Source organism: Pomacea canaliculata, linkage group LG5 (genome assembly GCF_003073045.1).
Source record: "Pomacea canaliculata isolate SZHN2017 linkage group LG5, ASM307304v1, whole genome shotgun sequence".
Lineage (NCBI taxonomy): Eukaryota > Metazoa > Mollusca > Gastropoda > Architaenioglossa > Ampullariidae > Pomacea > Pomacea canaliculata.
Window position 1 is genome coordinate 4507354 of NC_037594.1, and position 10904 is coordinate 4518257.

At 38.6% G+C, this 10904-nt stretch overlaps 2 protein-coding genes across 2 annotated transcripts; both read left to right on the forward strand.

Moving 5' to 3' along the window:
* Positions 1 to 283: 283 nt before the first annotated feature.
* LOC112564429 (yolk ferritin-like) lies at positions 284 to 4221 on the forward strand. Its single transcript, XM_025239248.1, has 7 exons — positions 284 to 534; positions 986 to 1095; positions 1699 to 1845; positions 2070 to 2135; positions 2431 to 2472; positions 3136 to 3255; positions 3740 to 4221. Exons 1-7 carry the CDS (start codon positions 483 to 485, stop codon positions 3878 to 3880), a joined length of 678 nt encoding a protein of 225 aa, XP_025095033.1. The 5' UTR covers positions 284 to 482; the 3' UTR covers positions 3881 to 4221.
* A 2082-nt stretch (positions 4222 to 6303) lies between these two features.
* Positions 6304 to 10825, forward strand: LOC112564428 (yolk ferritin-like). The gene is made up of 7 exons (XM_025239247.1): positions 6304 to 6502; positions 6858 to 6961; positions 8648 to 8794; positions 9205 to 9279; positions 9513 to 9572; positions 9761 to 9892; positions 10242 to 10825. The coding sequence occupies exons 1-7, from the start codon at positions 6436 to 6438 to the stop codon at positions 10386 to 10388; spliced, it is 732 nt and encodes a 243-aa protein (XP_025095032.1). The 5' UTR covers positions 6304 to 6435; the 3' UTR covers positions 10389 to 10825.
* The last annotated feature ends 79 nt before the right edge of the window (positions 10826 to 10904 follow it).

Sequence of the window (10904 nt, forward strand, 5' to 3'; positions counted from 1 at the left end):
ATCCACTTGATGTACCACATTTGTCAAGACGACGCCTTTTCAAGAAGAAAGTGTCAACAATCGAAAATCTTGGAATGGAAAAATAAATAAAAGACAAAGCATTTGACTATAGCTAATAGAAGCAGCAGCAGCTTACTGTATGTGACTTGATAAAGCTATATGGGAAGATGGATCATACATATGTATTAACAAGCGTTATCGCGACTTCGGTGGCACATTTCATCGACATCGTCTGTCAGCAAAATGATATAAAAAGAACCCCTCTTTATCCCTAACCCATGCAGGGCCCCTGTTGACACCTGGACCTGGATGATCACCTTTATTTGCCGCACCTACATTCAAAAGTGCGAAAGGTGCAAAGAGCACGATAACAATCGGTTCTTTCTCTCCCAGCATCATACGAGCCACAAGACAGTTTATAACCAAGCCGTCAAGTTTTCCAGTTCACCAAGTTAAGTTAACCAAGCTTTCCAGTTCACATCATGGCGTTAAGGATATTGTCACTGGGATTACTTCTGGCATTGGTAGCGGCAGGTAAAAAAAAAATGACTAAAGAGTTAATTTTGCATTATTTACGCATGTGGAAATGAAGCTATGATTCACGAGGGATGGCCCACGACGAGTTTAAGCTGACAATATGTGTTCCTCTCTTTCTATAAAAAATAGAAAAATGTGAAGATCCAGTAAATTTTGTTTCTTCGCCTCGAGCAGAAAACGAGTTCTTGAGAGTATGATTACTTCGTAGTGGTTTCTTTCTTTCTTTTTTAAAGCATGAATATTGTGTATGCGTTTGGAGGATGTCATTAGAGCTCACGTTCTGCTTGTGAAGGTGGGTTTGTAGAACAAGAGCTATCATAATTATGAAGTTTTATTAATTATTGAAAATGTCTATTACGTGCACTGAAAAAAGGATGAGTAGAAGAAGGATCAAAATTCAAAGGAAAGAGCGAAGAATGAATAAATGACTGTTATGGAATTGTTTCAGACACGAAGTTCGTAGACTATGTCCGACAGAACTACGAGGCAAACATCAATGAAGAACTCGTGAAACAGATTCAGCGCGAGCTGATTGCGAGCTACACCTATCAGGCTTACGTATGTATTCATCGTTCATCTTCGGGCATTTCTGATATACACAGCTGGGCATTTATTACCTCTATCAAGACATTCCTGGCTCAACTCCAGTTTCAAAGTTTCGTTCTTTGATATCAAATCCTGCGAAGACACTTCTTGTCTACCATCTCATCAGAGAATGGCATTAGAAAAAGAAAGTTTGAGATTTATTTTATACTAAGGAGGGGAGCAGACAGAATGTAAATCTATAGAAGATATTAGAACATATTGCAAAGATAAAAGGGATGCGTGAGTAAAAGAGCACGAAATTAAACGCATTTTAAAAGAATAGTCGCCTTTCGCAGCAGTATTTATGGGTTGGTTAAATTTTGTCGAGGAATATAGGCGTAACAGGTATCATCACACATGGGTTGTAGTCCCCCTCGCTTTGATTTTAGATATAGTTTTTTTTTCATATTTGTATTTCGTTCATCCTGCTGCTCAACACCAAACGAAATTTCTCTTACCCCCAACCCTTTAAAAAATACTTTAATATAGTGAACATTATGCAAGTTGCTAAAGATCAAAGAAAACAATTTCTTCCGTCTTCTTCTACCAAAGACTGAAATTTTTTTGTTTCCCTAGTCTTCATTCTTTGGAAGAGCAGACATTGCTTTGCCTGGGTTTAAGAAGTTCTTTTCCGAGGCCTCGACAGAAGAGCGAGAGCACGCGCAAAAACTGATCGACTATGTCAATCAACGTGGAGGCCACGCCCAGTTCAGCGAAACAGATGTAAGCTTCAGTTTTTATTTATTTCTTCTCTTTTTTCCGTTGACTTAAATGATATTTGTGGAACGGTATTTCGTCTGGATTTGTTTCAATGACCTGCTCTGAGTTTTAAGGACCTTTAAGTCGCATAAGACAACCGCAACAGTCAACACAAAGCTGCTTTATGTTTGGTCTGAAAGTGGTTAAAGTAGTTAACATGTTTTAGTGATTGTTGTCTTTGATTTTAGATTGCAACAGCATGCGATGCTATGGCTGATGTGAGCATCCTAAGTGGCACCCGATCCCGAGCATGCGTAAGTTTTTGCGTGCGTGCATGTGTGTGTGTGAGAGAGAGAGGCAGAGAGAGAGAGAGAGGCAGAGAGAGAGAGAGAGGCAGAGAGAGAGAGAGGCAAGTGCTTGTGTAATGAGTGCCTTACTTTCATAGTCTCACTGTTATCTTCCTGAAATAAGATGCAAAGCACGGGTCTCACCTACTTGATTTAATCAGGTTATCTTTTCATTTAACGGTGATTTATCAACATACCTACAAAACTTTATCTCAGTTTTTTTAATCTTGTAGTGCTGACGCAACAAGGATTTTTTTTTCAGATTTGTGAGTTCCTGAGAACGAAATCCAGCAACGAGTGCGGAGTAAGTTACATGTGTTTGTTCCTTGCACCATACCTTCTTTGTTGCATTACATTGTTTTGTTCTTTACATTACACATTCTTGACAATTGCATTGCAAATACGTTATGTTCATTGAACTGAAAATTCTTGTCAGCTGCTTTATACATTCACTTTATTTCAGCTGAACATGTTCTCTCTTTCTTCCTTCCTTCCTTCCTTCCTTCCTTCCTTCCTTTCCTTTCCTTTTTTTCATATACATAGTTGTGGGCTAAATTACTGTGCAACTCCCTGTAGAATCACATTTTTAATTACATCCCTGGTTTAGCAGACGTGATGCAGAACATTAAAAGAATCAGATTTTTTTAAAGTAGTAAACGTATTGTTACACAAACAATCAATCCATCTATCTATCAATCACTCACATTGCCAAGGGGATTTCTTATTATTATAGACATAAATGACTCAGTTAACTTCATAAGTCTCCTACGACGAGCAACGCAGCCTGCGTGGCGTGAAAGTTTAGTAGATGACAAGAAATGTAGTTATCCTACATAAAGGAGTAGTGGATGACAAGGAAAACATTTATAGCTTGAAGACTTAGTGGATAACAAATGATAAAGATAAGCAACATGGAAGATGAGATGTCCAGTTGGTGATTTGATTGGTTGGTGTGTGGCACGTGCAGCCCTCATTTGACGGGCAGTACGGGCTGCAGGCCATGGAGGATGCACTCGCCCTGGAGCGCTTCGTCAACCAGAAGCTGCTGGACCTGCACGGCCTGGCGGACACGGCCGGTGACGCTCACGTAAGGCCCACGTGTACCCGTATCAACCACCCGCTACAGTCCCACTTTCTCCATCGCATCCTTTCTCTCCACCTGTGCATCTTCTGCCTGAAAAATATCGCGACAAAAATGACACAGGAACTAGAACTGATTTAATGAATGTATTTCTGATAAATTGAAACTTTGAAAAAATATGCAACAACATTAACATTTATGGCATAAATACATGTGATCGTGATTTTCTACCAGGATTTGAGGTCTCGACATTTGTAAATAATTTCGATGTAATTATCCAAGCAATTAATCATTTTTGAACAATAAAATAAAAAATAAGATAATATTTTCTAGTTCTTGTCAAGAAAGACATACTTAAGTTTAATTTCATTCATTACGAAATCTTGCTTAAGCTCCTAAGAAACTACAAGGTCTGTTTCTTGAACTTTCTGAAAGATGACAGCGAATGTTCTTGGTCTTGTATGTCTTTTTTAATGTTTGTCTCAAACAGCTGACTCACGTACTGGAGCACGAATTTTTGGAGGAACAAGTTTCTTCTATCAGGGAACTTGCTGGCTTCGTTACTCGCCTTCGCAGTTTCAAGACCAATTACGCACTGGGAGAATACATGTTTGACCAGAAGCTGCAGTAGAATAATTATCTAGTTCTTTCTCTTGGACTTTTTTTTTTAATAAAGATTTTGTTGCGCACTCTTACGTTCTCTGGATAAATAAGCCACTCTCCTAATACTTATCCAGGAAAAATCATTACACTACCCTTTAACACTGAGGTTCAATGACGTTTGAGAGACTGTTAACAGAAACATAATAAAATGTCTGTTTTCCTATAAAAACTCTTTTCTTCTGTCTAAAGACAACATATTTGATACCCCAGATAAACAGACCCTGAACCGTATAAAGAGTGTGCAAAGGAGGGGTTTATTTCAAGTCTATATAAACTGTAAATACTGGAATAAATATGTTGCCCATTCACGATTATGCTTAAGGGTGTTATTTTGTGTATGTTTGCCTGCATGTGTTTGCTGGTGTGAAAGTAAGGCAGACGCGCTTTCAAACAACACTGCATTATTAACTAATGTCTAGTTTGCAGTTGGAGTAATTAAACCTTTACATAGCCAAGCTTTCTGATCTTAAAGATTCTTCTGAAAGTATATTCTTTCAATTAATTAATCAATTGAGAAAAATATTAGGAAGTTATAAAAAAATTTAAGATCAGATTTAAGCGTTCACAACTTTAAACGTTCACTGATTTGGCCATTTTATTGAATTTTAAGGAATCCACAGAGAATGCAATAAAAATTCAGTAAGGCCTTAGATACGACATAAAAATTTTCAAAGACGTATTTTGCTATATAAGACCCTCGACCGACAGTTTGAACTCTATTACAACTATTTTTGCAAAAGTCGAGTACTGAAAAAAATTACTTATGTACACAGACTGCTTCTGGCTGACCGTTTCCTTTCTATGACGACTTTATGCAGAAATAAAGGAAATTAAGTACATTTTGCAAGAGATTCATTGTTCCTTAGGTCACCGGTCATTTTGACCCCAAACCGTACCGACCACTCACCTTTAGTTGACTCGACCCCACCCTGACCATCTCGGCCCACGTCAGTTCGTGACTACATCGCTCCAGTACCGAAGGTCGAGGGACACAAGTAGCTATTTACTTTAAATATCACCAACAGACCCATGTGTTGATAGACTAAGTTGTGCCACCATCTAAATAAACAAAACTCTGTCTTTAGTTTGTATCAAAATTAGTTGCAAATTATTAAATTTTTTTTTTTAAGACACATTGGCACATGGACCTACAAATTTTAACTTTCAGCGAATATCGCAGCCAATGGGAAAGCTTCCAGCATATGCTAATGAGACATTGCCCAATCAGGCAGCTTGCTTTTGTGTGCCTGAAGACAAACATTGAGAAGAGGAGAAGACGACAGAACACTTGAGGCGATGAACTTCAATCACTGCAGGTTCCAATCAAGATTATATAATTTGATAAGAATCAGTGGTGCACAATAATTTCAAAAACACCAACCGAAAAATCTCATTTTAAAATGATTTATTCTGCATGAGCCTTGACACTAACCAGCTCAGCTCGTTCATCTGCCAAAGAAAACGTATAAACTTTTAATTGATTCTTTATTTAGCCTCCTTTCTTCCTTCCCTTTGTTTTTGCAAACTTTTGTGACATTGATGGAGAAGAAAAATTGCTAAGCATGACAATCAATTCAGATATTCTCAGTTGTTTTTGCCAGAACCGATTCATGACATTAATCCCTTTATAAAATTGTAAATATCGTGTTATTCTCTATTTCTCAATGGGTTTTAAACCGCATAAATAAGTTGTAGTCAAAACATCAGTACACACAACCATGAATATTACCAACAATGTACAACTTCTGATTAAAAATATGCTATACTAATTATTATTTGATTTATGTAGTGCTTTACCCCACCATCAAAGTGCTGTACACAAAGAAACAAGCTGTCTAAAAAGCTTAGAGTTCATGGTGAGCCTCTCTCTCTCTCACTCACATACACACATCTTACTGTCATCTTGCCATGCTTACATGCGACACAGCACACCTGTGAGTACATTATCACAGGTATCAGTTCTCATCGCGACCTTTAGTTCGTTGTTGCTCACGACAAAGGTAGTATTCATATATCGGCAATCACGTCAACTGTATCTCCTCGCACGGTCAGCTGATGACCCAGGTTCATCGCCTGTGCCTTGTAGTTATCATCTCTGAGGCTCTGCAAGGGTGAGCTGTCTATCAACAGCCTTTGACGGTTGAGACAATACCGTTATGGAAGTTTTCTTGACAAACAGCATCCATTGCCGTTTTCGAAATTCCTTTCTCCAAAAAAAGCATACATTGTAAGTTAAATCAGTAAAATAACTAGTTGCACAGTCATAAATCTGGCCACGAATATCACAGATTTTGTTGAACCGGTACAACTTATCAACAGTGTCCAGGTCAAAATTTATCAAATAGAGATTAAGGTCTTTACCAAAGGTCAACGGAGGCTATCTCAGAAGAAATCACTAATTAGAACGAGCCTAGAACGTGCATGAAAATAGGAGAATAAGGCAAGTGAGGCCGTTGAAAGCATTGCTTACCGTTGGACTCAGTAAACACAACCAACACCAGTACTGGAAGAAAGGCGACGAAGATGGCGTTTAGACGGCTAGCATCATTTTATGTTTTCATCATCCCGGTCACCCTGGTTGTGGGCAAAGGTAGAGGACTTCTATCGTTTATTTATCCTTTAAAAAAATACAACTAGATCGTATGAGTGTTTAGAGGAGTAGCTATCAGTTGACCGGAAATTAACAAATCTACCAAATAAAAAGATAAAATATACTTTACACGAATACATCACATTTAATTGAATCCTATTTTTTTAAACCTAATTTTGTGCTTCTTTTGGTAGCGTTTTTACAAACTAAAGGTCCTCGATGATGTCTGGTTTTTTTAAATGCCAGTAACGTTCTTTGTTTATTGATAAACGAAATATTATATTCTTAACTTCTGCTCTCCAGATTTTTTTTATAGAAATGTCAGTCGTCTGACCTCACGGTGAATGTTATGCAGGTTTTGTGGAGGAGGTGAGGCAAAACTTTGAGGAGAAAACCAACTCCGACCTCGTGATTCAGGTGGCAGCGTTCCAGCGAGCCTCTCTGGCGTACATGGCTTACGTAGGTAGATCATGTATATGTACATAGCGTGTAGTAGCGGTACGTAGCAGTAGGGAAGTCCAATCACTGTATGTGAAAGAAAATATGACAGAAAAAGTGAAGTTGATGGAGGAGAGAGAAAGTAATATCATGATACTCTCAGTTCTTGTTTTATGGTTCCTCTTTGAGTTTTCTGTATTTGTTGATTTTTCATCATTAGTACAGTGATACCTCGGTTCTCGAACGCCTTGACTTTCGACCAAATCGGTATTCGACCAGGAAATTCGAGAAAATTTTGTCTTGGAATCCGAACAAATATTTGGAACTCGAACATCCGAACGTCCGAGATGAGCCGAGTTGAGCCGAGTTGAGCCGAATGGCGTTCATTTGACCCAGCGCGCCTTGCTTGCGTCATCAGTGTGAGTGCAGAGAGAGAGAGTCACGTTTTGTGGAGAGAGTCATGAAATGTGTGCAAAATGGGCAGAAATCGCAAATTTTGTTGAACAACATCACCCTGATAAAGTGGTAGCAAATAGAGCAGTTAACATTTTTAATGACAATGTTATGTCCACTTTCCGCAAAATTTTGCAAAGGAGAAAAAAACAGCAAACAATTGACAAATTCTTCCGTAAAGAAATCAGACAAGCAACTGAAGAGCAAGATTCTGATTCTCCTCAGCAAAAGATACAGAGAACAGAAACACCCGAAGAGCAGTTACCCTCTGTTTTTATTGAAGAGGACTCCCCTTCAAAACAATAACCATCCCCCTTCCCTCCTCCCTCCACATTCATTCCCTCCTGCCATAAAGTTTGGTACAGGTACAGTAAATGAAACACAATTTACTGTACTGTACAGTACATTTTTTTGTTTGTTTTTGTTTTTTTGTTTTAATAAATACACTTTTATTTCTTATTTCTTGTTGAGACTCATGTTTTTCTACATATTATATACAAATTAGGCCAGTAAATAGGCATTTTCTGGGGCTTGGAACGAATTAATCCAGTTTCCATTATTTCCTATGGGTTTCATTGCTTCGGTTCTCGAACAATTTGGTTCTCGACCGTCTTCCCGGAACGAATTATGTTCGAGAACCGAGGTATCACTGTACTGTTGATTATTCTTTAATAGTTCATATGTTATTCGTTTGTTTTCCTCTCCCTATTATGCTGTCCATGCTTCGTTCTTGTTCTTAAGCACTAAGAGCATGCTCCTTAGGAGTGTGAGTATGGGCTTTACAAATTTTGCATTTATTGTTATTAATTAGGTGTATCTTACACTCTGAAGATGACTATAATGCACAGACTGGACCACTCTCAGTCCTGTGGTGTTTTAAACACATTGAACAGGAAATCGCTTATTGATAAAGAATCAGAACATACTACACATTTCTCGTTCACTGTCTGCATGAAATTATCCCACAAAGCCTATCGAGCATCTTCCTTTGCCACAGGGAATGTCCGGTGTTAGTGACAGGAAAGCGCATTTATCTAAGGAAGGCTCCCAAACCAACATTTTGAAATAATGACATCCTCGTTTTCATGTCAGGACAAAAATCACATTCAGAAAACAAGCCCCTGATGATATACGAACATGTAATAGGTTCTATAAAGCTATAAATTTACAGGTTCTGAATGGTCATGCCACGGTTCTTCGTGGCGGCAGGCACGGCGGGCTAGAAATAACCATATATTGCTTTCTCTCCTTCAGGCTTCGTATTTCCATCGAGGGGATGTCCACTTGCCTGGCTTCCGGAAGTTCTTTCTTGCAGCGTCAGAAGACGCCCTGAAGAGTTCAAGGATCCTCATCGAATACGTTAATGACCGTGGCGGCCATCTGCAGTTTCCCATCATCAATGTGAGGGGAGGGTGGGACGTAGAAGAAACTAATGAAGCATAATTAATTGGACGCAGCAGATGTAGCTAATTTAATAAAATAGTTTGTAATTGAATACGGCATTTTTGCCGCAAAAATATTTTTTTGCTAGCTGAACTGGGATGTTGGAAAACATCTGCGTGAACCCCTTTACTAAGATCAAAGTGCAGAATAAAGGAGTGCTAGTGCGAAATTTCTTTTACCAAGATTTACATTGTTCTAGGGTTTTCTTTTGCTGAAGATAATGGATCTTAATAGTTGCTAATGAAAGGCTGTATAATGTATTAAGTTCGAAAATACTAGTACATCTTGAATATCGTTTTCCGTTTAGTACTGAACATTTTCTCACTGCAAATTATGTATACATTAGACATTTTTACACTCGGTTTCAGATGAATGAAGCTTGTAAAATGATGAAAGTTTCTTCAGATCTCGCTGACCTGTTTCCACCGAATTATACACCTCGAGTAAGTCAATATCCACTTCATTAAGAAGTATCACACGCCCAGTAATCAAATTATTCCAAACACTGTGGCATTAACAGGGTTTGAATAAACTAGATGTACACAGACATGTCTGGAGAACAATCGCATAATTTCTGAATTTTTGTGTTGCTTAAATTCTATTTCCAAGAGTACTGTACACAACCTTGTTGCTACAGCCAGAAATACACAATTATTGTCTTTTTTTTTTTTTTTAGATATGCCGCTTTGCCGAAAAGAGGGACCAGTCATCTTTTCTGAAGGACAAGAAAAAAGAGGTAGTACTAACATATTTCAATACACTGACCCCAGCATGCTGCCATTTATTAGGGAAGCAGAAACAAAGAACTGGAAAGAACGATATGGAGTCTCAGTTAAGGAACTGTATCCAGAGAAGAGTTAAGTATTAAGAAATTAAAACTGAGCTTTGATGCGACTCTTCAAAAATATTGAACTTTCATGGCAGAAGGACCGGTCTGGACCTGAGGACTGGCAGAGCGGGCTGCTGGCTCTGAAGGATGCCCTGCTGATGGAACGTGAACTGAATCGCCTGCTGTTAAACTTGAGGTCAGAGGCCAAGAACAGGAATGATTACCACGTGAGTTGCGTGCACTTTGTGTTCCTCCAATCATATGATAGAACTCAATTAAAAAAATTTGCGTACAACTGCTCATCTTTTTCACAAGCAGGTGCTACTGATACTCTGCCCGACTTCCAGATAAGATTAAAACCAGTATTTAAATTATCTGTGTATTTAAAACTGATTTTATCAAGGTATTTTTTCACAGTGAAGGAGAAATAAATGACACTTAATGGCGTATGAGGAAATCAGACATTCTAAGTCTTTGTTACTTGAATGCTGCTTTGGAGCCAAGCACTCCATCAACTTCTTTCATTCACACAGCTGTCTGTTCGATTCATTTCCAATTTTTTGCCTGCTGTCACAGCTGCAGGAAAAGGTGGAGCAGGAGTTCTTAGGAAAGCAGACGGAACACATCAAGAAACTGGCCGATGTCATTAGAAGACTGGAGCTGTACGAAGAAGCCGACTATCCACTGGGAGAATATGTCACAGATCTGCACCTTGACAGTTGAGCCACTCACTGGAACTTTGCCGACTTAGGAACTGGGTGGGTTTTGTAATCAAATTGTAAAAATAAATAAAAAGTGAGAAAGATTTCCTTTGTGTGGTCGAGTTCAGCTTAGATTATTACTAAACCAAAATTTATCCCTCGCCCACCTACTGAAACATTTATTTTGATTATAGAAAGGTCCGCCGCCTCCACAACTTAAAAGCTAGGTGCAGATGCCACTACTATGTCTTTCTAACTAAAATGCGATGCTGTTATCGAATACGGGAATTAGCAGCAGCAGCCTTTTGTGCTCGAGTCATTTCTGTGGAAGGTGGGCGGAAGTGCCTTACCACCCTATTTGCTGTAGTATTCTTCTAGGCATTCCGGTTTAGACATATCATCTGGTAAACATGAGAATTAAATCTTTAAGCAAATAAAGAATTAAACCGTGGAAATGCACGATGTACTTTTCGTTGCTTTCTTCATGATCTGCGTCGATGTTTGTACACAGTGTGGACACTGATGACAATTCTCATTT

Coding starts and splice junctions, on each gene's coding strand:
- LOC112564429 (XM_025239248.1), top strand. CDS start 483: ATGGCGTTAAGGATATTGTCACTGGGATTACTTCTGGCATTGGTAGCG. Junction 1,096..1,698: donor GCTACACCTATCAGGCTTAC/GTATGTATTCAT, acceptor TTGTTTCCCTAG/TCTTCATTCTTTGGAAGAGC. Junction 2,136..2,430: donor GCACCCGATCCCGAGCATGC/GTAAGTTTTTGC, acceptor TTTTTTTTTCAG/ATTTGTGAGTTCCTGAGAAC.
- LOC112564428 (XM_025239247.1), top strand. CDS start 6,436: ATGGCGTTTAGACGGCTAGCATCATTTTATGTTTTCATCATCCCGGTC. Junction 6,962..8,647: donor CTCTGGCGTACATGGCTTAC/GTAGGTAGATCA, acceptor TCTCTCCTTCAG/GCTTCGTATTTCCATCGAGG. Junction 9,573..9,760: donor TGAAGGACAAGAAAAAAGAG/GTAGTACTAACA, acceptor CTTTCATGGCAG/AAGGACCGGTCTGGACCTGA.